General features: G+C 43.0%; 1 protein-coding gene across 1 annotated transcript in view; it reads left to right on the plus strand.

Moving 5' to 3' along the window:
- Positions 1 to 26,943, plus strand: part of CFAP74 (cilia and flagella associated protein 74) — a 100,718-nt gene that overhangs the window by 22,927 nt on the left and 50,848 nt on the right. The window contains exons 10-15 of the mRNA XM_019541291.1: positions 5,927 to 6,137; positions 7,130 to 7,321; positions 14,873 to 15,046; positions 17,652 to 17,770; positions 23,902 to 23,968; positions 24,481 to 24,570. Of these exons, the coding sequence (XP_019396836.1) occupies positions 5,927 to 6,137; positions 7,130 to 7,321; positions 14,873 to 15,046; positions 17,652 to 17,770; positions 23,902 to 23,968; positions 24,481 to 24,570 (853 nt within the window). The remainder of the gene's footprint in view (positions 1 to 5,926; positions 6,138 to 7,129; positions 7,322 to 14,872; positions 15,047 to 17,651; positions 17,771 to 23,901; positions 23,969 to 24,480; positions 24,571 to 26,943) is intronic.

Raw genomic sequence — 26,943 nt, forward strand, 5'->3', positions numbered from 1 at the left:
TCTTCAGAAACAATAGATAGCTTGCAGCATCAGGGTTTTGGATTTTTACTTGTGAACAAGCCTCAGCTTAGCATGACTTTTCCAGATCATACTATAGTCTTTTAACAGACTTAAGGCAATTATTGGAGTGTTCATAACCTTTTGTGGAGAGGACTTCCACCAGTTGTCCCAGGAAAAGTATGACAACGCTTGTGGTCAGGGCTCCAATGGGCTGAACACTGTGATGAACCCTTTACCATTGTTCAACTGTTGCCCATACCCCCTGACTCAGTGTCTTGCCTCAGTATTCCCTAACGCGGCAACCGAGTTTTAGCCAATTAAGTTTAAATAGGCCTCCCATAGTGGGACTGGGGAATGTACAGCCCAAGATGCCTATTAAACTTTACTTCTGCTTAGAGGTGGGGGGGAGGAGGAAGTCCTTTGTAAATCCAGATTAGAACTGGTCTGATAAATGCTGAGCTGGGTATGTGGGTTGATTAACATTTGGAGCACAGATTCCCCATCATGCAGTGCTTCCCTGCTTCTCTGATCCCAGAATTCACTGCAGTCTGTGCTTCAGGCTTTCTGTTCTGCATCTCTCGTGTAAATGAATGGTCATCTGGTTCCATCTTGGATGCAAATGAAACCTAGGGCAGTTGTTTCACTCTTGTCACTCTTATCTGGAGGGTTTTAAGTGTGTCTCTCACTGCATCTTAATCAATTTCTGTTTAGGTGGTGGTGGTGGGGAATCTTTGTGAGTCAGACAGTCTGTATCCTTTGTCAGGGTTCCCCAAGAACATGGAGGTGAGAGTAACAACATGCAAATGCTGTGGGGTGATTTTACTCTAGAGTAAGCAAATTTGGTCCCACCCACTCCAGCCCTGCACCAGCCTCCTGCAACAGCCAAGGAGAGCTCTAGGCTCCCCCTGGGTCCTAGCTCAGAGACTGACAGGGAGCACAGGGCCAGGACACAGCTGTCTTCTGGTGGGACCTAGGAGATTGTCCCTACCTGGGCTCTGCAGCAGGCAATGTCCTCCTGCCCCAGCAGCACGGAGTTCCCAGCCCCAGTTCCCTGATTGGAGGCAAAAAGCTTGGAAACAGCCACAGGGGAAGGGCAGGTCCCAGCCCCCTACCCCAGTCTGCCAATCAGCCAGGGGCTTGCTGCTAGCTTGCCCGCTGGCAGATTGGGGGAGGGGGATGGGATCTGCCCCTCCCTTGCAGCTCTTTCCAAGTCCTGTGCCTCGATTGCCCAATTGGGGCATGGGGCTGGGATCTGCCCCTGACCTGGACAGTTTCTGGTCAGCCCTGGGATATGCAGGAAAGTCTGTACATGCTGCTCAGAGCTGGCTTTGAACTGCTTGAAACAGGAAAGTCCCCAGCCACCTCCAGGCTATCCTTGAAGACTTTCCCATGCAGCCTAGGGCTGGCTAGGAACTGTTTCAGTCAGGGGCAGGTCCCAAAAAGCTCCATGCTTCACAGGGAAGTCTCCCTGTACAGGGAGATCCCAGCCCCTGTTCTGTGATTGTGGAGCTGAGGCTGGGAACAAGCTCCCAGCCTGTTCCTAGCCCCTGCTCCACGATCGCAGAGTGGGGTCTGGGAGCTGCAAGCTGCCAGGGCAGGGGGACATTGTCCCCACCCAGACACTGTTGGCAGAGCCTACCCCAGCAGCAGGCAGCTCCTGAGGCAGGGAGAAATCTCCTGCCCTTCCCCCCTGCTGCCCAGCTGACTGGGAGCAAATTTGCTCCTGGTCAGCCATCTACATGTGCTGTACTACACAGTAACTAATTTCAAGTAAATATGCTACTTGTATTTACAGGTAGCAAATATACTCACAATTTAAAGCTAGCTACTGTGCAGTAAGCGTCTGTACGAGTAGATAGTGACGCCTACTGTGCAGTAATTTACTCTAATCTTGAGTAAAGCATCTCATGTAGATGCACCTGGCATAGATCATATGCTGTGCTTGATTTAACATTGGCTCTGACATGACTGTATGTTCCTCATAGCAGTTTCTTTCTAATTTCAGCTGTCACTCTGCTAACCTGCTAAAATGCCACTTAGCTATTTTTCCTTGTCCCTTTATTTTTCATTTCTTTCCCAAGAAAGAGATGATCTATGCTCCATCATCTCTCTCTGTTGCAGCCTGAGTCTATATTTTTGATTTCCTGAGTAGCTAATTCTTTAGCTATTATAACCTGTAATTGAATTTGTACAGTTCACATTTCAAAAAGATAACTAAATTACACATAAAATGTGACTGAAGGCTAACATGATATGTTGTTATTAAACTTTTTGTAGACCTGACAGTACAAACCAGACCTAACAGTAAAGAAGGATGGTCTTGTGGTTGAATCATAGCACCAAGACTAAAAAATCTGGTGCAGGTTCTGGCTATACAACTTTGTCGCTTATCCCGTCTGTTTCATATCCCTTAAATATATTTTAGAAATAATAGCATTTAAATGCCTTAGGGGGTTGTGAAGCTAACTTTAGTATTACTAATAAGCACTTCAAGATACAAGTCAAGAATTACATTTTCCTGACTTTATTTCGAATCAGTGGGTTTGTCTACATGTGCAATTGGTGCTATATGGGTTTACTCCACAGTAATTTACTGTGGAGCAAACCTGCCATGGGCAGGCATGTACATGTGCGGCCATTTGGGAGCAGATTTGCTGCTCATGGCAGTAGCTTGCTCCTGGCCTTCTCTGGCCCTGCTCCACCCTGCTGCAGCAGCCAGGGGGAGGCTCTGGCCACAGCCAGCCCAAGACCCCAGCCCTACCACATATCCCCAGCACCATGCTCACTGCAGACAGTTTTAAGAAAACCACTTTATTCCTCTCCACAAACGCAGACCCTGTGCCCCTTCCCTCCCCAACAAGAGAGTCCTTCCCCCCAGCCACTCTACAACAGTCCCTTCCCCACCTCCCTAACAACAGACTCCTTCCCCTTTTCTGCCCCACAACAGTCCCTACCCCTCCTCCCTAGGCCCTGATATGGGCTGCTAGAGCTCCTAGATGACTCCAGGTGTTGGGACTGTCCCAAGACAAGCTCCTAGTGCCCTGAGGAGCCCTCCCCCCTGATTCCTTGTAGCTGCCAGCAAGTGGCAGAGGCTTAGGCAGGCCACCCATGCTGGAATACATGGCATGGCCCCAGCCAGGGTCCCGAGGCATGAGAATCTGATCCAGCTGCTGCATAAAGGGCATGGATGTGTGGGGAACCCCTGACCGGTGGTTGTGGTCATTGATGCTGACCCACTGTGCCCACAGGGCCTGGCAGGCCCTCATGGACATGGGCATTGGAGCACCTGCTCCAAGCAGACTAGCTCAGGACCTTGGCCTTGCCCCATAGCACCATGAGGTCTGCTGTCTCCTCCTGGGACCAGTTCTGCACCAAGGAGGTGATGTGTGCCATTGGAGATGACACCAGCATGGCTTCCTTGATGGCCCTCATATCTTTTCTAAAGTGTGGAGTCCAATTCTGGACTCTGCAGTTAATTCGCTATCTGTATTTGTAGGCACCAAATTAACCACACAGTAGACTACTTTACTGCGCAGTAAGGATCTGCACATGTACACAGTGATGCTTTACCATGCAGTCAGTCAGCTGTGTGGTAAAGCATCTTGTGTAGAGGTGCCTGGTAGATATCTAAACAAGTTAATTGAAGTAAAATTCTAGAAGTAAAGAAAAAAAAACTTCACAATCAAGGTCCATTTCAGAAAGGTCTACAGAACTTGAAGGAATGAAGATGTAAGAAATAAAAAATAGAGTTTTCCTGTGGATTCTGCTCTTCTCCCATCTTCAAAACTCTGTCCCCCTTAGGCATGCACGCTCCTTTTGCCCAAATGGTAACACTAGAATGCTGAGTGAAATTTGTTCTTTATGGAGACACTATCAACTTAAGAATCAGACCAGTTTGAGACAGGTGTTTTCTGTTGTTATGGGCTATGTCTTCAGATTGCAATAACCAAAAGGGATTAGGAGAAAACAGGTTCCTGCTTTTCTAGGTTGTTTTCATTATATATTGATTGTACAACAGTTTTACAGATTCATCTCTATAGTCAGTCTCCAGTGTGTGTGGTTGGGTGGGTCCTACACCCCTGGCACATGTTCATTTAACAGCATGATGGGATCTGATTTCCAAGCCCAACAGTTGTGCCTCCTGCCTTGCTACGTGCATGGCAGTAGCCGTGACATTGGGATTGGGGATTAGATCCCAATAGTTCCATTACTACTTGTTAGTGCAGGGGAAGCCTGGGCTTAACCTGCATGAGCAAGTTGAAATCCAGGTGCCTGAGCAATCAGCTGGCCCTACCAGACAGTTATGAATCCCATTAGAGACCCAGGGATGTCTGGGGACTGGAGCTGACAATCACCTGGTTGTTGGCCACAACGCTGGACACTCCCAGGTCTCATTCACCTGGAGCTGCAGGGCAGAAAATCAGCTGATTGTTGGACCTGGCCCAGACAACCCCAGGTTGAAGACCCAAGGCTGTCCGGACCAAAGCAGCAAGGGTGTAATAACCATCTGATTGTCAAAAACCCTGTGCTGGGCAGAACTGGTCTGGCTGTCCAGGGTGACGGAGCAGAGGCTTTGTAGAGCTGCCTAGCACATGGTTTAAAGTCCTCCTGCCGGGGAAAAAAAGTCAGCTGACTGTTGGTCCCAGGGCCCTTCTAGACATTAGTGTTGTCTGGGCCCCAGGATGAACAATCAGATACTTGTTGGTCCCCAGTCGCACCTTATATTTAAGGTGCCATACAAGCAAGGCCAAAAAGTGTTTTACATTATATATAGAACATTTTTATAGCTTATTCCCCATTTTACAGCTTTTTTAATTGGGTGTATGAGTAGCACTCTTCCTATTTATGCTGTGATGAATATATTAATCATGACATGTGTGTAACATAAAGAGGGGGCCTTAGACACAGCAAGAGAGAACAGGGGAATAAAAAGCTGATTTTACAACTGCAGACATAGGCAGTGAAATTCAGGAGATGGTACAGGACCTGAAATTACTTACCTGTTTATACAATCCCAGTTACCATGGTATTTGAACATCTCACTTTCCATAATATAGTTATCCTCTTACCTTATGTCACAGAAAACTACTGTGATTAGTACCGGAATTGCTAGTATCAGAACTGAGGCACAGAATTACTAAATGGCTTGCCCAAGTTTACGAGGAAGTCTGTGGTATGGCAGAGACTTGAACAGTATGACAGAACAGTCCAGTAAAATCTAGATAGTTAGTGGGATTAAGCTTCATAGCCCTCATGCTGCTGAGGGTTTGCAGACATGTAGGTCATTAACAGCAGGACAGCTGAGGTGTCCCTGCTGATTGTTGTGGCTTTTATTTTAAAGGGCACCACTTCTCCATTTGGCTGCACTGGACTGCTAAGGAGCACCAGCTGATCAGAAAAACAACATCCTTTGAAGTAAAAGCTGCAGCAAACAGATGCATGGCTCATCCTTTATTTGCCAACACATTGCAAATTAGGCAGGTTGTGAACCGTCTGGATACAAACGATCCAGGTTCCGGATTACTACGCATCCTCAAGCTAATACACAAACCACCAGACTATCCTTTTTCTTTACTCTTTTTTTCTTACCACTAAATCTCAGTTTGAGACTATCACTTTAAAGGATAAAAGCAAACTGAGTCAACAAAATTGTAGGTTAAAAACTTGTTTTAGTCTTCATTTAAAGGAGTTGTCCTGAATCCTTTGCCAGTTTTCTTATAATGTTCTGATTTCAATATTTACTTCATGGAAATACTTAAAATCCTTCAAAATCCCATGTCATTTTGGCACAGACAAATGACCGCTGCAGCAAAACGTGAAATCCTTGCTTGTTAGCTTAAGGGCTCAAAAAAGGCCAGACTTTTTGTACATAGTATTAGAAAACCCATTATCGAGCACTAACATTTTTATTAATCTTTAAATACAGAGAATTCAAAGATCAGCAGAAATCTAAAAAAATTGAGATTGTAGCTCGGATTTTGCAAGAGGAAGCTTACATGCAGAAGCAAGAAAAATCTCGATCTTGTACAGAGGCAGTGAGGAGTTGCAGTAAACTTCAGGATTCTGCGCTGTGGAGAATTAAAACATGGCATTATATTGAAAAGACCTGTGAGGATCCAGCTGCAGCAGTATTGCAAGTAAGCAGAGCTATAATGCCTTGCAAGGTGTAGAGAACTTGTTTGTCTGCTGTTAGAGTACTAGGTGAAAAAATGTTTCTTTTGCTCTCTAAAAATTAATGGTGTGTGTTTGGTACCTGTGAACAAGTAAGAGCTAGATTCTGTAGAATAGAGTGTCTGCACTTCACCATGAGTTCCATCAACCTGCAGATCCAGTCTCAGCTCTCTTGAGCAGGGATACTTTTTTGTTTTGAACTGAGAAATAGAATATAGTTGTAAAAATGACTGAATTTTCACATTAGTGCCCTCCAAGAACTAAAACTAAGATAATCCAGGGTGCCCTTATTTTCTGATTTATTTACCTTCTACCCTGGCAAGCACCAGGTTTCAGAGTATTTTGTGTAAGAGCTGAACACAGTTCTGTTTAGAACCCTTCCATGAAGCTTTTAAATCTGGCAAAAAGGGGATAATTCTTATCAAATGTATGGTCCTTCTGTCCAGTCCCTGGAAGTATTTTATTCTGGATATTCAAGACAAACTGAGCCAAAGAGTAAGGGGAAATTTTTTGTTCACAGTTTTGGATCTGTCCATGTGATTTCTGGGCTGATGTATATTTCTGATACCTTTTTAAAACTCAAAAACTTCTCTGCTAGTGAATATGGGTATTGTAAATCTGATGTTAGAAGTTTACACAAGAAATTGGGCTATACAATGGTCAGTTTTTAAAGCAGCTACATGGTAGAATACTTTCATAAATATCCTTCTGTTTTATTGAACATTGGTTTCTAGACTTCTAATTCCTGGCAGTAATGTGTTACAACTTGTTGAAACATAAGGTTTTTGCTATGCATACTGTCATTAAGATTTATTAACATAAGACACAGTTCTGTTCATTGAAACCTCAAAACCTAACAAAATATATTAAATTGTCTGTTTCCAAAGTGTTACTCTTGGAGTAGTGACACTTGAGTAGTAATTTCAAAGTATATCCTAATTTGGCTCCTGTCTCGTAGAAGTCTTGGCGCTCTCCATCTGCTCATTCCTCAGTTGATGAAAAATCCAGTTCTGAGAAGGATTTTTCAGGAAAAATATCACACAGTATTCTTTATGGAAATGATGAGGAAGAAAGTGAGGAAGAACAGGATGAGACTCTAGCTGAGCCAGAGTTTACTGGACTTTGGAGTCAAGAATATGCCTTAAACAAGGTAAAACTTTCATTTTCTGTTACTTACTGCATGTTTCTGTTCTAAATTTCCTTTCACTTGGCCCTTTGTCATGTGAATTTATGACTCAGTGTTTTTCCATTTGAAAGTTTCATTTTTTTTAAAAGGTACTGCATGTGAACAGGTTTTCTAAAGAACATTTTTGTTCTATTATATTCAATTTCTTATGTTTTTTTCATCATCATGTCAGAGTGCCTTCCAGTAGCGAATTAAGCAGTACTTGACATCTCTCCAATGCGGTTTTCTCCTTTTATGCTTGTGAGTGCAAAATTGTATCAGGATTTTTTGATAATTGGGTGAAATTATAACTCCACAGACATGTCAAAAATTCCCATTGGATACTGAGGGGCCTGCATGTTTTTCCCTTCCCCTGCTTTCTTTCTGTGACATGGCAGTGAGCTCTGTGGATGTAGGCAACACTGGATATGATATACCTTGAATTTTAGTATGGCTTTTGACACTTCCTCCCATGACAGTTTCATTAGTAAGCTAAGGAAATAGAGTTGAGATTAAAATAATGTAAGGTGGGTACGTAACTCATTGGATTCATTGTGCTTAAAGAGATGTCTTCAAAATCATGATGCCTAATTGGGAAAAGACATTGAGTGGGATTTCCTTGGGTCTGTCCTAGATTTAGTATTGTTTAATATCTTTAAAAGTGATTCTTTCACTGTACTTGGCACTGATGAGGCCCCACTTGAAGGACTGTGTCCAGTTTGGGACACTACACTTCAAATGCATGTGGACAAATTGGAGACTAGCAGAGAGCAGGAAAAATTATTAGAAGTCTGGAAAACATGATTTATGAGGAAAAGCTGGAAGAAAGGGTGCTTAGAAAGAAGATGACAGAATATTCTCTGTGGCCACAGGGGACAAGACAAGAAGTTAAGGTCTTAATTTTCAACAAGGGAAATGTAGGTTGGATATTAGGAAGAACTTTCTAACTGTGAGGGTGGTTAAGTACTGGAACAGGTTACCTAGAAAGGTTGCAGAATCTCCATCACTGGATGTTTTCAAGAGCAGATTAGATAAACGCTTGTCTAAGGTGGCTTAAACAGGGGTGAGTTTTACTTGAACAGGGAATTGTACCAAATGACCTCCTGAGATCTCTTCCAACCCTACTTTTCTATGATTCTATGTTTTTAAACAAATTGTTGAGAGACAGGTGTATCAGTTTGTGATAACAGGATGGGAGGGGTACAATACTGATTGGTCTTATTTCCTTTTTCTTTTTTGTGCTTGTTTGTTAAAAACTATCAAATTAATGTGTGGCACCAGGATTTTCAAGGGATGTTACAGGATTAGATGAAACTCCTTGTGATTTGGCCATCTAACTCCCTTTGCTTCTTTTCAAAATTCTGATCTTGAAATATAATTATTTACTCCTGTACCATTCTTCAGGAAAAGTGCACACCCACAATCTAATTGGCAACCCATTGCACACTAAATAAATGCTTTGTGTGTTCCTCCAAAACATTAATTTTAAATCTCTGGCATTTTCAGTGACTTTTTTAGTAGCATCATCTAAAACTAATATTGTTTGTATCTGGTTTTCAGTAAAAATGTGGATTCAGCACTATTGTAGAGTGTGTGTAAAGTAGCAGAGGCTTAAGAGAGGAAAAGGGTGACTTAACAATTATTAATAGAACCACTAATCTTTAAGAACATTATCAATCAAAGCGGTTAAAGTTTTATGCTATGTTCTTATAATATGTGTTCGTTTAAATATAGGAAATTATCTGGCTGTTTTAGTTTAGAGAATAGTAAAGACATACATTACTTTATATTTAACTTTCAAAATGGAACATGTCATTTGTTGAGTTAATCATAAAAAATGTGATTTTTTTTTTTTTTGCCCAATACTAAAATAATTTTCAGTGCATCAAAGTGACATTTAGGATTCTGAATACAAATAACTATACATATGCAAAAGGAAATCTTTGTTTTCATATCAGACAAGAACTCACACATTCTTCCAGAGCATACACCTTTCATGAGATCTCTCTTTTGAGTTGCATAGGACCTTCAGAACAAACTTGAGCTTCAAAGAAAAAGACACACTATGGGCTCATCTACACCAGACTCTATGGCGACGTAGCTCGTCGCTACGCCAATGCCGCTGCTACGACCAAGCAGCAATGAGCTACTGAGGAGTAGTTTGTTGCTACTGTGCCATTAGGGTTGAAAATGACCTGTGCACTGCCAGGACTGTGCAGTACCAGTGGGTACTATGCAGTCATTTAGTACTTGCTCTAGCAAGTACTAAATGACAGTGCAGTACCAACTGTACAGTCAGGGGCACACGTAGACATACCCTATAAGTACAAAAGTTTTCTTACATGGAAGAAAATGGCTACAGAACCAAAATTGCTATAGAGTTGGCTGACTCTTGAGCTAGATACTGTCAAGTGGGTGCGAAACTCGTACCTGGACAAGAGAAAAGCGGTCGACATCATATACCTCGACTTCCAGAAAGTCTTTGACCTGGTATCCCATGAGGTACTGATCAGAAAACTGGAAGATATCGGGCTCAACTGCAGGACCGTCAAGTGGGTGCAAAACTGGTTGTGGCTGCAGCTGGAGTATTGCATCCAGTTCTGGGCACTGCACTTCAACAAGGAAGTGCTAAAGCACGAGACGGTTCAGAGAAGGGCCACCTGCATGATCAGGGACTTGCATGGCAAGCCATATGAGGAGAGGCTGAGGGATCTCAGACTCTTCAGCCTAAAGAAAAGAAGGCTGAGAGGGGACCTGATTGTGGCTTACCGCTATATCAGAGGGGTACATCAGGGGCTCGGTGAACAACTGTTCACCAGGGCACCCTGGGGGAAAACTAAAAACAACAGCCCCAAAATCCTGGAAGATAGTTTTAGGCTGAACATTAGAAAAATCTTTACAACTAGGGTGTCCAGACTATGGAACAAGCTCCCTCCAGAGATGGTGGAATCATCTACCCTAGATGTCTTCAAGAGAAGACTGGACGGTCACCTGGCTGGGGTCGTCTGACTCCAGATGTCTTTTCTGCTCAGGCAGGGGGCTGGATCTGATGATCCTTTGACGTCCCTTCCAACCCTATGATTCTATGACTCTTGGGTTAGGTACAGATGTTGTACTTATCATGCAGTAAGTGTACAGAAAGTGCTTTATAACTAAAACCAAGCAGACATTCACAGCACCCAGAGTGCTTTAAAAATGGTGGATCCCTGCCTGGATGTGGTATCAGACTAGAGTGCTTTAGGTTAGAATACTTTATCGAGCTTCTGTACCAGACCCCATTGTGAGTCAAGATAGGTTGTATTCTGCCAGCATCCCATGGGACTTTACAGCACCCAGCTCATCCTGTCTTGCAAGGTGGTATTCTAGCCTCAGTCAGAGTCCATCTGTTCTTCCTGAGCACTGAGGCAGCTTCACCACAGGGCTGTCACTGACAAGAGTCAGCGAAGCCTCTGTCCCCAGCCCTGCATCCTCCCTCTGGCCAGCAATGAGCTGCAGCAACACTGGGATGGGGAGAGGGTCTGTGTGCCTGCACTAGCCCCAGCGCGGGGGAACCCACATCCCTGGGCTGTACCACCCACACCCCATCACAAAGCACTCCATAGACCTGACGCAGAACTTGGGAGAACCCTCCCATTCTGTGAGACAGCCCTGTGGGAACATGACTGTAGTCCCTGCACACCCTCCCAGGCACCCTGCCACCTGGACCCCAGCATGGCCCCCCTCCTCCCCAACCAGGAGGTAGTGCAGGCAATTTACCTCTGCTAGGTCAGGGTGACAACAGGCAAAATATCAGCACTGGCCCTGCACAGAGGCAACCCTGTGGCCTCTGTGACTCAGGCATTTCTGGCAGGTACCTGGCCTATGGACACTTGGTGTGCTTCAAGGCTTTTTTGGCTCACAGCTACAGGGTTCTGGAGTAATAGGGTGGGGAGGCAGGGGAGAGGGGGCACTGAGCAGTGCCGTAGCAACAGAATTTGGTGCCCAGGGCAAAGCTTGCAGTGGCAGCCTGCCCTCCTGCATGGATCCGGGGGGCACTACCCCCCGTGCTTGCCCGGGAGTGCACACAGCAGCGGAAACTGCTCTTCCTCCATCCCCACATCCCTCCAAATGAGCCACTTGTGGCTCTGTTGCATGACCTGCCCCAGGTGGGCGGTGCCTGTTGGTGCCCTTTCGCTTTGGCACCTGGGGCAGTTGCCCCACTCATCCCCCCTGCCCCCCTTGCTATGGCACTGACACTGTGCATCCAAGTTGGGGCAGGGAAGCAGCTTCTCTTGCAAATGTTGGCTGGAATCATCTAGTTGGGGATGGTCCTACCTTGAGCAGGGGGTTGGATTAGATGGCTTCTGGAGGTCCCTTCCAACCCTCGTTTTCTATTATTCTATGAACCTCAGAAGCAGGTCTGACATGGCTAGTTCCTTCTGTGATGCAGCTAGAGGACAATGGAAATTCCAGCCTGGGGTGAAGGTTGTTGTCAGAATCATGTGATGTCTGCTGTAGGCCCCTGAAAAGTTTGAGGCTGTGGAAGTGGCCTGACCAATGGAGCCCTGGTCACTCTATAGCAGAGGTCACACACAACTGAAGTGAGAGGGAGAGGCACGTGTGACTTGCACCTTCTCACCTCCTCTGCTTCTTCCAGCCATCTACCCTTCTAGCCTTCCTGCCACCCTTCCATCCTTTCTTTTCATAGCCAGGCTCTCACACAGCCATGGATGCCAAAACCCCAAGGGTACTGGTGCAGACTATGGACATCCCTGCCCCACCTTGGACCTCCACCTTGGACCTCGACCCTGCAGACTGCAGCTGAGCTTGAGAGCCCTTGGACACTGTTCCCCACACAGGAGCCACAAATGTCCCAAACCCACTCCTCTGATACCTTGATGCCCCCCTCCCAGAGATGCAGAACATGTACCAGCTGCCCCCACTACCAGCACAGTGGCTGCTGCACCAACACGACTCATGAGCAACCCTCCTCACACTTCTTCTAATGACTCAGGCCCTGAGAGAGGATGCTGTACAGGTGGGGTGGGGTGGAAATCACAGCCTCTACAGGCTATCCCTATGGGCATAGACTTTTTGCAGACCATAATGGCCAGGAAGCCCGGAAATTACCCTCTCCTGCCCACTCACCATGTGGGGCCCCAGGCTGCTATGTGCTGTAAAGGTTTCTGTCCTTCAGCACTGAGCAGAACAGTGACTCCTTCCCCTCACTTCCCCCACAAACCCTGCCCTCCCATCCTGGAGCACATTGAGCTGCTAAGTTCCCTTTTCCCCCTGGCCTCAGGCATTTAGTAGCTTATGTCCCATTCAGAGGGACATCAGTCTGTGTAGTTGACTCACCACAGCTGCCTCAGGCAGTTGCACAGAACTGCCTCCCCCTCCACTCAAGCAAGCATGGAAAGGTACTGAAAGCATTTATTGAGCTCTTCAGGCAATGTTTAAAAAGCAGTTACAACAGTGGTTGCATGGTGCCCCACCCTGGTAGGCATTGCCACAGACCCAGCTGGCAGAGAAAGCCCCAGGGTCAGGGGCAGGAGACAACTCTCAACTATGTATGAGAACCACTACCATTGCAGCACAGCAGGAAGGAGAAAAATTCCCCCTTGTGAAAAGTCCCCAGTCCTCCCTCCCTCCCTCCAAGTCCAAGACAGGGACAGATGTGACGGCAGAAGTCCCACTCCACTCTCGCTGCCAGGATAACTCCTGGGTTGTGCACCCGGAGAAGCTGGCAAGTGGCACTCCAGCACTTTTCCCCCTCCCCTCTGATCCAGTCCTTGGGTAAAGTCCATTGGGCAATGGCTGATTCCAATTATCATGATGCAGGCAGTAACTATACCAGCCGTTCAAGGTAACCACCAACCCCCGCTTCTGCAATCATGGTCTCATCCCAGACCCCTAAAAGTAAAGCAACCTCTTCCCCACTCCCCCTCCTGAAGTATTCTGAATAGAACAGCAGTTCTGGAAAGCCAAGGGCAGCATACGGTAGACTCTTTTTAGGCAGCTGGAGTCTGGGGAAATTCACAGTGGCTGGTATGGTGGCCACGACCAGGTGGCTGAACACCTGCAGAGAGTATGAGAGATGTGCATAGGAGGTGCCAATGAAGTAAGGAAGGGATCCAGGCTGCTGGTGGAGAAAGCAGTGGCAGAGGGGCAGGTGGTAGGGGAGTCAAGCAGCCTGCCCCCATCACTGGCCACCCTTCTGCCTACCTCCCATATCTGCCCTTCTGCTACTTGCTCACCGCTTGCCTGCACCTCCTGGCACCTGTTCTTCCTTGGTGCCTTCACTCTCCCTGCCTTCATCCCCTCTGCCATCTCTAGCCCCCCATCTCCTCTCCAACCATCTTCCCCCCCACTGCCTCCCCTCACCTGCTCCTCCCCTGCTACTTACCCTGCAGCTCCAGCCCTGTTCTAAACCAGGGCACAAATCATGTGCTTACTCTGTCCCTAGCCCAGCCCAATAGCTGTTACTGAGCCAGGTTAGAGTGAGAGCAAGCATGTGCTCCATGCCCTGGGTTGGAGTGGGGCTGAAGCCTGTTAGAGCCAGAGGGTGGCATGGGGAGGGAGGGGTAGATGGGAGGAGACAGAAGCAGCAGGGGTGGGCAGCAGCTGTGGCTCCAACCGCAACCCTAGGTCAGTGCCAGAGCTAGAGCTGCAGCAGCCACCTGCCTCCTCCCTGCCCCCCATCACCTTGGACTGAAGTCCAAGATGAGGGCCTCCCATGTTAAATCGGGAGGACGTTGAACCTCATCTTGGAATCAAGTAAATACTGTGTATTTAGATAGTCGTAACAAAATACTTGTTTAGTCTTTTAGCTTAGCTGGAAATAGAAAGAAGGGTAGAGGGACTAAGACACTGCACATTCATTCATCCTCAAGGGAATTGTCTTGTAGTGATTTTGATTGTATGGTTGGAATCTTTGGAAGAATGATGGCAATAGGTATGAGGGCTTACTATGGGACAGCTAGAATACTTATAGAGCGCAATGATTCAATATTTCCTATCTGTTCTGACCACTTCTATTTTATCTCTTACAGACACCAGTTTCAATGCCTAAATTCAGTTCTTCCTCTTGACTTTTTAAAAATATATATATAAAAATAAATTGTCCAGAATTACTGAGAAGTGGGCCAAACCACACCGCTTCCTGTTATGATGTGCACACTGGGAGATTGCATGCCTATGAACATGCAGGAGCATTTTCCTCATATGCCATTGAAAATGTGTGTCTATACTTTTTCCCCTTTTTAATGACATATTTTTCAGTCTTTGTGTAAAAAGGACCAGGTTCTGTTTTCTGCTGAGCTTAGCCAGCTCCTGTTGATTGGTCTGGAAACCTCACATCAAATATAAAGCCACGATACAAATACTAATCCATAACTACACAGTCAGTGCTTGCTAGTTTAAAATACGGGAATTTGTTTGCTTAAATGAAGGTACACATTTGTCATCTCAAGTCCTGTTCATGAAGTATTGCTAGAATAGAAGAATATGCAGTAGTTTATTTTAATAATGACACTCTTTGTTGATCTCAATTACTAGGTGTCAAAAGAAGAAACTGATCTAAAACCACATGGTGCAAGTAAAATGGAAAGAGAGATTTTCACTCAGAACCTGAAGAAACTCCGAAGTGGAATGATTCACAAGCAAGTAGTGTCTGGTCATGAATTTAAGGGATGCCCTTTTTATAGCAAACCAAGTGTCATTCACTTCAAGGTTGGTATAATAAGAGGATATGTGTTTCCACTGTATTTATGCATCCCAAGATCCTAATAAAATAAATCCGTTACAGTTAGAAACTTCCATCATCTTTAGTGGGATTTGAATCAAACCTAAGGGTCAAATCAAGCTCACCTTGCTCTTCATGATAACTGAAGTCAGTAGTAGGATTTGGTCCTACAATGACATATACCATTTTAGAAAAGTTTAGTGGAGTGGGGCTGAGCTTTTAACCACAGTTAGCTTGGAAACACTTTCCTAAGTTTAAAGAGTTCATATACTGTGACAAAGGTGATCGCATAGTCAAATGCTGCTTAGAGAGATGCAGCTGTATGTTTTTTGTTAGTCTGTCTTCTATACTCATCAAAAGTGAATGAATGTAAATAACAGTTTCTAGTGTAGGTGGCATAGATTTCAAAGTGCCTTTGCTATGTGGGACAGCATCATTTCCCCAGTTAAAAGATGCCCAAGGAAAATGGTGTAGAAGCTGAAGAAAACTAAGTGGCTCGAATCCAAGTAGATATGCTTTCCCAAAGTATCAAACTGACACCTTGGCTCTGCCAAGATGTGAGAAGTCTTTCTAAATCTTAAGGTATATTGTCAACATGACTGAAAGCTCTGCCTTCATGTGCTCTGTCCTTTGGCAAACTGCCAGTAATAGTTTCATATCTCTTCTCATATAATGAAAATGAAAGATGACAATTACATAAGAAGATGGGGGCAAAAGGAAGAAATCTTTTATTTTTTCTGATGAAACTAGAGGTATTCTTTAATTTGCTACATAATTTTAGTGAAGTTTTAGTTTCATAACTAAAATGCAGTTGGCATCAAGTCCCCATTGCTTCCTTAAGGCTTGTGATAATATTTTTCAAGAGATTTCAGTATTTCCTTTGTTTAGTTCTGATCCCTTTTCAAAATCCAGCCACTCTGACCATCTAATAGGAGGTAAATTAGGTGCAGATCACTTCTGAAAATCCACTATTATATTGCAGGTAAGATCTTGAAGTTTTCTATTTTTAAAAAGACCAGGAAATCAGCTATTCACTTGTTTTATAGTTTCCCTTCAATAGTTTTCATCTATTTCTTTGCATTTTGTCTGCATGCACATTGGGGAGCTGTGTAATAAGAGAGTGTCCTGGGCTGGTCCAAATGTAGGCCCACCCACTTGCTGCAGGGCAGACCACCGACTTACCTCGTCTGCCACGCCTTGATGATAATGATTGAAATATGTCAGTAAGGTGGGAGGCTGTCCATTTACTTGTCCTGATGCCAAGGGCTTATATACATGGCTCTGACCTTCCCTGTTCTATGTCCCATGCCTCACAGATGGCATCCATGGCCTAACACCCGGCCCAAGCTTATTTGACCTAGCACCCGCCCTCCAGCTTATTCAGCCTGACACCTGGCTTTCAGCTCAGTGGGGCCTCACCCAGCCTCCAGCTCAGCAGGACCTGACACCCAGCCTATAATCTGTTTGGCCTGACACCCAGTGTTGACTTGCTTGGCCTGACACCTAGCCTATAATCTGTTTGGCCCAACACCCGGCTCATGATCATACGACTCAGGGCTCCCAACCCCTACCATTCTCACAGGGTCTAAGCCTGGCTCAGGACCTTCATGGACCCCTCACTCAGGGTTCCCAGACCTTACCATTCCCATGGGCTACAATCCCCTGCCCTACACAGGGTCTCATAACTCCCCTGAAGCCTCACATCTGGCTCAGTCTCCTAGAGCCTCACATCTGGCTCTTAGGGCTTCCTAATACCCACAGGGTTGTGAGGGCTTGGGGTTATAAGGTGCCCCGCACTCACCTTTCACTGTGGAGGTGATTGGCCTGGCATTTCCAGGGACTACCTGCCACAGGCAGCCCCACCAGACCATCCTGCTCCACCAGGGTGTAGTTTTTTGTCATACCCAGGATAGGGAACCTCCTACCATCCCCATAGTCCCCCCAGACCTCCAAGGTGTTGTGAGCAGCAGCTCCAGATGGGCGTTGTTCTCCCGTCTTCTAGCAGCAGACTGCTGGCTTTGCTGCTCAGGGCCTTGCTCTTATAGTAAACAGCTGGGCCCTGTTCCCAATCAGGTAATTAGGCCTGATTGGGAGAATAGCCAGCTTCAGTCTGCTTTGCTGCTGCTCATGCCCCTAGGAGTGACGGAGCACACCTCGTGTTTGTTGCAACTGTCAAGGCCTTCTTAGGAGCTTCAAATGAGTCCGTTCTTGGTATACTATGTCTACCTATGAAGAATATAATGTAGAATAGCACCGGAGTATATACAACTGTGGGTCTCCCTTTAATGTAATTGTCTAACACTTTCCCAGCAAGGAAATGACTTGTAATCATCAAATTACCATGTGATCTCATCACCAGTTTCCTACCTTCTCTCACTAGTTTGTTACCCAGTTGCTTTTCTTGTTTTAACTTGGAGTGTTTAGGTCGTGGCCATACATTTTTGTGTACTTTTATATAGCATCTGGCAACAAGGACCGTAATCCCAAGAGGGACCATTGGGCCCCAGTGATGCCAATCAGTAATGGTACCATCATCACATATAAATAGTACTAGTTCCAGGTAGTGTGATCTAATTTCTGTGATCTTTCTAGGACTTTGATGTTGGTAAAACCTACAAAAAGAAGATCATTTTGATAAATGCATCCTACAGTGTCAACTTCTGCAAGCTGGTGGGAGTCAGTGAGCATCTTAAGGATTTCATCAGTATTCAGTAAGTAAACTGCCTCGGTTTCAGAATGTGATTTATTACTCCCTTAAAATGAGGATGCTGATAATGTTACAATCAGGCAGCTCTTAAATTTATTGCATTATGTTTTATTCTGGTGCAGTTGGTGCTATTAGATCTTCTAAATAGACAACATCTAAAGCAAATCTTATCTTCCTTTGCCGTTCTTCCTTTCTTGCTCTATTCTCTTATTTGTATTTGCATTGTAGTACAAATGTGCAGTATGCATCAGTTATCAGACCCCCAAATGTGAAGTGTAATTCCCACCCAATCTCATTCATGTTTGTGCTTTAAAAGGGTGTCTCCAATTGGGTTTCATTAATTACTATCCACTCCAAAACATACATGGCAATAGAAATATTCTGGCTGAAATTTTTAAAAAACATAGTACATAAAAAGAATTAGAGGCCTCACTCCAGGCTCTTTTTTGTTACTGGAAATCTTGGCAAGTGCTTTTATTCCCCTTACAGAAGTTGGTCAACAAATCCCTATACCAGAGATGCACAGAATACACAAACCAGTCACAGCAGTACTCTGGGTCATTTGTCCAGATCTTGAGGAAACCCCTTCTCTGTTTGGGAGACTCACAGAGGTGCTTGCCATTGACTGTACCTGTACATCATGGAACTCTAGACTGTACAAATGGTCATCTTTCCTGCAGAAAGGACTTCAGAAACTTCACTATGTAGCCACCATGTAGCTGGGGCACCATACTGTGCAGCCCAGTGGAAATGCTAAATCGTTGGATCCAAAGAACCACTTTTGTGAGAACCACTTTTCAAACTGTGCTTAGATCTTTGAATCCTCCTGAATCCTCATGCTTAGTATGGGTGTGAGAGCATAGTCCCATCCTTGCCGTGGGAAATGATGCTTCAACCACTTTTTAAGGTGAAAAAAATTGTAATTCGTTCCTTTCGTTTTTTGCATGGAATAAGATTATGACTATGTGCATGGACAAAAAACTGGAATAACATTTTATTTCCTGATGCAGCTGCTGCTGCAACTCCTCCTGACTCCAGAGTTTTTAATTATGTTGCCTAACAAAGAAATAGCATTTTGAGTGTAAAGGAAGTATCAGAATAGAAACAGAGAGGAGTGAAAATGTCCATGCTAGTGCCAATACATTTTTCATTCAAGCTTCTGGGGATAACCTGTCTTCAGAGGCTATGATGGTAATATATCATGAAAGCACATACAATAATTCACTTTGAAAACAGCATGTTTCAAGCTTTCCTTTAATGCAGTGCTTAAAAATCTAGTTCTTGTTGCCCTCAAATACAATGTAATTTTGAAGAGATCCAGCATAATGAGTAGGTATTAGGGTCTTCATGGAAATAACCTGCTTTGAAGTTAAATAATATGTGACTTGAAAAATGAAGTTAACGTTAAGAAAACAATTAGGTAATTACATCAAGTTCTTTTAGGCAAGATAAAATTTGCATTCCTGTAGCTCCTTCCTTATGACAGCTACTGAAGAGAAAGTAGTTAATGTTGCAGTTAGGTGTCCATTTTCTACTGAATTTCAGTGTCTTTCAGATACCTGATTTCCCTTGGCTTTTTTAAAAATCTCAAAAGATTATCATGGAATTTTGAAATATCCACATAATGTGTAAATTCAAGTCCCTACATAAATCAACAGGCCTTGTTGCTTTTTAAAAAGCCATCCCCTTTGACCATGTGGGCAAATAGGTTAACCCTAGTAGTGGTACAGTTGCTGTTTCAATGTTGACATTAAAATAAGTGCACTAATGGTGGGAGAAAGGGAGGAAAGGTATGTGTCCGCTAAAAATTTCATCCAAATTTCACACATATTGGTGATAAAAGATAATTAAACATAATTTGCAAATGGGCCTATTTATTTGTTAGATATATATGATGCCCTTCCCATCAAAGGCATGTTATGAGAATTTAATACATATTAAATTATATGAGAATTTATATGGCAGTATTCTGAGTCTGTTTCTTTTTAAGTATCTCTCAGAGACTTATCTGGGCATGTTCAGAAACCCCTGAAATATCAATAAATAATTTTTCTAAGAATCCATTTGAACTTTAATATAAACGTTGAGGAAAATATCACATTTATTTAAATCTATATGGATCTGGCTTGAAAGTGGGGGAAAAAAAGCTGGAGCCCTATCTTGTGCAGAAATTCAAAATAACCAACTTATTTACAAGTGAAGGATACTAAAGCAAATTCACTTGACTCACATATAAGTGACATTTTAAGTTTTCAACTTTTAAAGCTAACTTGAGGAAAGCACTTCTGACATTGATGTTGTACCCCAGTGAAATGACAAAATGTATGAACAAGTCATATTACTACTGTACACTGATTTCATACTCCAGAGATTCTGTTTTACAGCTCACTACCCTCTGCTACTTTGTAACGATAGGGTGTACTTTGAATTTCTAGTCAGCTCAATTGGAGGATAACCCACAGTGCGTAACAAACCATCTTCCACGTGTTCAGCCCCTATTAAAATATATTGGAATGTGAACATGGCACACTACTGACAAAGTATAACCTTGGGGAGAGCTACATGGTCTGAATTCAGTTGCTGTAGAAGATCACAGAACATTTTGCCTTCTGCATTAAAAATTATTTTCAGTGTAGTTTTATGTTTTTTTATGATCCTTAATAGATGTCATTTAATTGAATACATTCTGAATTAAAAAAAAAACCCATTGGGCATTTGACACTATTGGCCAGTTTATTACTGCAGTGTACTGTGCTATGTCACATCCATGGTTAAGTTTTTGACTGCTTGATTTAAGCTATTACATTTCTTAACTGTTGTCTAACTTAAATGATTAATAGTTTTTATGGTCCTTGAGAACCATTTTTTCACGCACTTTTGGATGTGCTTGGGGCTTGATTATATTTTTCTTCATATAATATATTTAATTAACTGCTTATTTATGTCAGCATCACTGATATATGATTGAAAATAAAATTACAACGTACTGAAAATCCTGTATTATCTCTGTATAATAGGCCTGTCAGAGTACTTTTCAATTACAAATTAAGCTGCAGATATTATGTACAAAACAAGTTAATGAATTTTGTGTGAAACTATCTAGAAAAATGGCTGTGGTATTAATTTTTCAATCTAAATTATACTCTGTCCTTTTATATTTACCAGGTAGCTAGCTAGAGAATTTATTGTTTTGCAGTAATGCAATGGGTGATTATATACTAATTGTTTATACAGTACAGATTAGTTTTGCATGGATTGAGCTCAGTTCAGGCTCTCCAATACTTTTATCCTCATTTTGAGTAGGAAGCTGTAAATTAATATATTATTCCAACAGTTTTCAGCTTTTTACCAAGTATTCAAAAATGTTCAAGAAATCAGTTATATCTTTATCTTCACTTACTTACCAGCCCTTAGGAGTCACCCTTATGGATTTCTTTGTACTCAACATTTTTTTCATAAGACAAGTGGTTATATATTTGATATGTTGAAAATAATTCTGGTGGCAGACAGTACATCTACCAAACAACAAACTCCTTTCTAACGCTAAGAATTAACATGCTGCGCCTGCACATGGGAACCCTTAGTTAAATAAGCCAAACCCTTTTATAACAAGAGTTTGTGAGCCGGGTAAATGGATTGTAAACCTAGCTGCAAGCAAGTACATGTACCAATAGTACCTGGTGTAGAGCCTCACCGTGGCTACCTTCAGGCAGTTGCCAGAAAAAAGCTGTTCCTTGCAGTACTGCTACCCCCTCGTATGTTGATCTGAGAATCAGTGGTTCCATGAAGTTTACACTTATTGGTCCCCAACTCTGTAAAGGGACCAAGCTACCAAAGAGCTGAATAACACAGCACCCAGGATGATAATAGGATTATCCTAAGTTTGGGTTTGCATCAATCATATCAGTAGTTTTTCCACTGAGGCTAACAGGAGCAAAATTAAACCTCTCATGGAAAATCCTGTAGCAATTAGCATAGCTGTAATCAGTAGTGTTCTGTAAAAAGTACCCCCAAGCGTGACAGGATATAATAGAAATTTAGAGAGAATCATCCCGTAGAATTCTACTATAGCAGGGGTGGGCAAAATGCAGCCCGCCAACCCATTGTATCTGGCCCATGGGGCCCCTAAAAAATTTAGAAAATTAATATTTATCAGCTCCGGCTGCCTGTCATGCAGCTGCCAATGGCTTGCCAAAACTCAGTATGCGGCCCTCCGCCTGAAATAATTACCCGCCCCTGTACTATAGGATATACCGTTGTATTAAATTCTTTAGAATGGTTCAAACCAAATTGAAAGGATCCCACTTTCTGTTAAATATAAAGGGTTCTCACACCCAACCCAGCACACACAATAGAACTGGAGTAATAATGTCCATGTTTATGGGACCACTGGGATGTATTATGATTAAGGACTGTAATAGTTAGACAGTAAATACTGGAGATGCTTTTACCTTCATGTTGATCATTCTCCAAGGAAAGCTCATTATCTTTTGCTGTTTTCAGAAATCCTAGTGTAATCAACCTTGTATTTGCTGTCGAGGGCTGCTGCAAGTGAAGACTTGTCCAGGAAAATGTCTCCAAATTCTTAGGCAGTTTTATACTCAGGATGCTGAGCAATTATTTGTTTTACCAGCTATGCTTGGAGAGGTTTTTTTTAAATACTGCCTTACAATAGTTACTTTCTCTTGTGATTGCGATTATGTGGGGTAATGAGATGTTCTAAAGATACAAGACAGTCCAACATGTCTGCAGATTCCCTAGGATAATGATATCTAGTTGCTTATTTTGACTAGTTTCCATTTTCCCTGTGAAGCTACTGTAGCCAGACCAGATGTTCATTTGCACCTTAGTAGTTCTGTACAGAATGCAGCAGCCAGATTTTTAGGCTCACAGATCCCATTTTGGTCACAGTTAAAAAGACATTAAATTGTTTCACTAAAGTCCCCGATGAATGTTCTGTTCATTTCATAGGAGTTGTTCAGCGTGGCACAATGGATCTGCAGACAGAAGTTACATTTGTCACACAATTGGCCTCCTGAATGTGCTCTAGAGCCATGCCACGACATACATGTATAGCTGCAGAGCACTTTTAAAGTGGCCAATTGCACAACAAATTAACCCTCATCAAATGAGGGATCAGATGAAGATGCTCCACTTGGGGTACCAGGGGCTGTCTGTGGGGTCTGATGGGGTATGGGTGAAGTGGAGCAAGCTGCAGGCTGGGGTTTGCCCAGATTGAGCTGGAGGGGGCGGGTGGATTGGAGCTCCCTTGCCTTGCAGCCCTCTCCCCCAGCCCAGGCCAGGCAAACCCCAGCTGGCAGCTTGAGCCCTCTCCCCCCCTCCCCCATCATTTCCTGCAGCCAGCCATGAATTGGGAGGTGGGGTGCAGGAGCTGGGGGGAGAGGAAGCTCCTTGGCTGCAGGCAGGCTCCTTGGGCTCCTGCAGACAGGTTCAATCCCCTCCCCCACCAACCCAGCAGGCAAACATCTGTTGGGTCTGGGTGGGTGCTTTAACTCATGGTGCTCCATCAGTTACAGAGGGGGCCTGCACAGCTGTCGGTGCCCAATGTGAAGTGACTGGCAATTTCTATTCAGAGAGTAAGGTAGAAACACTGCTGTTTTATACAGTAGGCAGTAGACATTCTGTAGTATTGTGTAGTAACCTATGACTGCATTTACCTTTTTCCTCTCCTATTCTGGTATTTGGATAGCAGAGTTATGGCAGGTCGGGATTTACAGTAGACTTCGTGTCATACTAGTCAAAGTGGAGGACTGGAAGTGAGAGAACTTGGTTTCTAATCTTGACATGGCTCAGGTGCTTTAACCTTGAGCAGGTCACTTCTTCCTTTTGTGTCCAGTTTCACCTTCTGTAAAATAAGCACAGTAACACTGCCCTTTGTAAAGTGCTTTGAGACCCTCTGATGAAAGCTGAATAAATAATCAGGATTTGTATTTGTAGAATTATTCACTGCTTCCATGGTCTTTCACTAACCTGTCACTCATTCCGACTCCCTCAAGAAATAAATTCACTCAAGTAAAGAATGTTATATAATTTTCTTGTCAATTTTATAAGAATGGGAGCAGGAGCTTTCAAATATAAATCTAATTCAGTACTGTATATTGACTGTCTTCATAGCTTTGATCCACCTGGCCAGATGTCTGCTGGAATGTCGTGCGAAATGGTGGTAACATTTAAGCCTATGGTAAGTGCCCTTTATACAGTGATTATAAAACAAATATAAATTACATGTTGATGTGAATTGTGTAATCCACCAGTTTATTTTGGTAACAGTAACAATAGCCTAATTTTGTTAACTGTTAAGAAGGAAACAAAGATCAGATAAAAGAGATATTACTCTCATTAAAAAATCTTCTGCATCTCAAACTATTGTTATGTTGTAGTGTGGCATTTTTTAGTATTATGTTTTACGCTGGTGCCAGTCACTTAGTAGTTCTGATTTGTGTATTGTTAGGTAAAACCTTGCACCAAACTGGAACATGCTGGATGGCTCCTTGTTAAAATAAATTAGGGAGTCAATGATAAGTTGTAGTCATACAAAAACTTAGAATCTCAGAAATTGTAATTTTTAATTGTAAGAATGTATTTATTGCTTCTTTACTATAAGTTAGAGGCAGACATTTTTTCAGTAGGCTAAAAAAGTGAGGTTTAATATGTTAATATATCTTTGGCTTTTTCTTTTTTTTTAAATTTTAGATAAATGAAGCTCTTGAAGGAGAAGTAACATTTTTGGCTCAGACTGGTTCCTTCTCCATTCCATTGAAATGTACAATCAAGAGATGTGTTGTGAGTCTTTTTTTTTAAACCTTATATACTTAAACCTTGTATACTTTGGATGAGAGAGTCTCATGTAAGATGAATATAGATAGATAAATAGCACTTAAATACTGGTGTGAATTGTTAGTCAAAAACACATTTTATATTTAGAGGGGACAAAAGGACTTTTTAATAATTTGATTAATTCCTTAAAGAGTTCCCTATGAAAATGTAGTATTACTATCAATATATTTTAGAAAGATTCTGTGCAAGTGTGACAGTAAAGCATTCAACACTTATGTCTAGTAGGTGCTTTTAAAATTGTGATCAAATGATAAATACTATTTATTTAAAGGTCTCAGACCCTGTATCATACAGAGATTTCTGGATGAACTTAAATTGAAGCACATGAGTATTATAATCGGATTCAATGATTATTTGAAATTCTGAACTGCCTCAGAGCCCCTGTCATAGATCCCACATTGTGCTAGGTGCTATACTCAGAATAGGGAGATGGTCTCTGCCCTGAAAATTTTACCATGTACTCAAGTCTGGAGGCTCAAGTATGTGCTTATCTGTGCACGGCTGGTGCCTGAAATGTCAGTGTTAGTATAATATATTAACTCACAAGTTATCATTTGATTCCTAGAATTATTATTTAAAGATTGTTGGTAAATAAGTTGCAGAAATAATAACCACCACAAAATTTTTATCTCTGATTGTATTTTGACCATGATGTCATACAATTTTATTTGGGGAAAACTAAACTATTGCATACAAATAAATATTTCTAACATTGTAATCAACCACATACATTACACTGAAATCTATACAAAATTATAGTATAATTAACTATAAAACACAAAATTAATTTTAAGTGGAAACCATTGGAGAGTTCATTTTAAAATGTGATGACCCAATATAACACTGGAGGCAGAGGGAGGGGAGAGGTTTTTCAAATACAGTTCTGGGATGTGGATTCCTAATTCCCTTGGGTTTCTCTGAAAATTACAGCCCATGCCTCAAGAAATCTGTTTCTTGGCTTAGTTTTCTAAATAGACAAAAAACACCTTTAGATCCCATCATCCATTTACAAAAACATTTATACACTTATACAAAGTATTGTAGCCCTCAGAGAATTTTTAAATCAGATTTTACTTGAATATAGGACTCTTATTTTTAAGATACAATAAACAGTATTTTGACAGGCACTAATTTTTTCTTAATTAAGGGCTTCTAATTTCTCATGGTTTATCATGATTTCATTTATCAAAGCAAGAGTTCTTCAGCGATTCCTTATCACATAAACAAATATATATCTGTCAGAACATTGCATTGCAGATTGAATGAGATATAGATGAAAATGTGCATCTATAGATTTATGTATAAAAAATTCAGGCACTGATGGAAATGCTGTGTAGGATGATCTTTCCAATAGGACTGTGCGAAGGTGGGGAGGGGCCTTGTGCTCCTGTGGGATGCTACATGCACCCCGGCATCACAGCATTCACAAGCCACACCTGTTACCCCAAGGTATGTAGGAAAAGCATTTAAAGCTGTGTCTATGTCCGAATCACTAATTGTCTGAATCAGCATCAGATCTTCAGATTCAGATTCAGCCAAATCAAATCAGGGACAGTGATCCAAATCTATTAATCGAATCACTGTCCCTGATTAGGGCCAAATCCAATGGAATATGGCCAATTTTGCACACCCCTACTTTCCAATACTTTAGTCACTAAGGAATCAGATCAGCAAATGCAATATTAGAACCCTGGGAGATCCTGGCATTAAAAAACCCAGCACCTAATAAAAGCACATGACAGCAGCGCATGCCACCCAAAACTGGAGCCGTGCTCTTTGCTGCAGGATCACTGCAGCTGCAGTTCCTAAAGGCCCCCAGGACCCCAGATAAGGCTCTTCCCTGCTCCCGGGGACACGCCCAAAGGGTGCATCCATACGAGCATGCATATGTGTCTTGCAGAATCTCAAAGCCCTTTGAGATGCTGCAAGAGGCACGTGCAGGAATTAAAATTTTTTCCCCACGGTACAAATGTGCAGTGCAGGGGCAAAATTAGAACCCTGGATATCCAGGGGTCAAAAAAAAAAAATGCAGGGAAAAAAGTGGGGCATGGCATGATCTCGGATTGTGCCCTGAGGCAACCAGAGGCTCAGTATTCCACAGAGACACTTTGCTGGCCAGACAGAGCATCTCTATGGCTGGCCCTCGCCCAGGTGCTGAAGCATGCTGCCTGCCCATGCAGGGCAGGCAGCATGGCAGCTGCAGGGAACTGGATCCAGGCCAGTAAATAAGGGGTGGGAGGTGCTGGAAGAGGGGGGAAGTGCCATGTGGAAACCCCTGCCATCCTTGCCCACTCCCCCAGCCCCCCGTATTGCTGCTCC

This window comes from Crocodylus porosus, unplaced genomic scaffold (assembly GCF_001723895.1).
Source record: "Crocodylus porosus isolate Cpor-Errol unplaced genomic scaffold, CroPor_comp1, whole genome shotgun sequence".
Classification (NCBI taxonomy): domain Eukaryota; kingdom Metazoa; phylum Chordata; order Crocodylia; family Crocodylidae; genus Crocodylus; species Crocodylus porosus.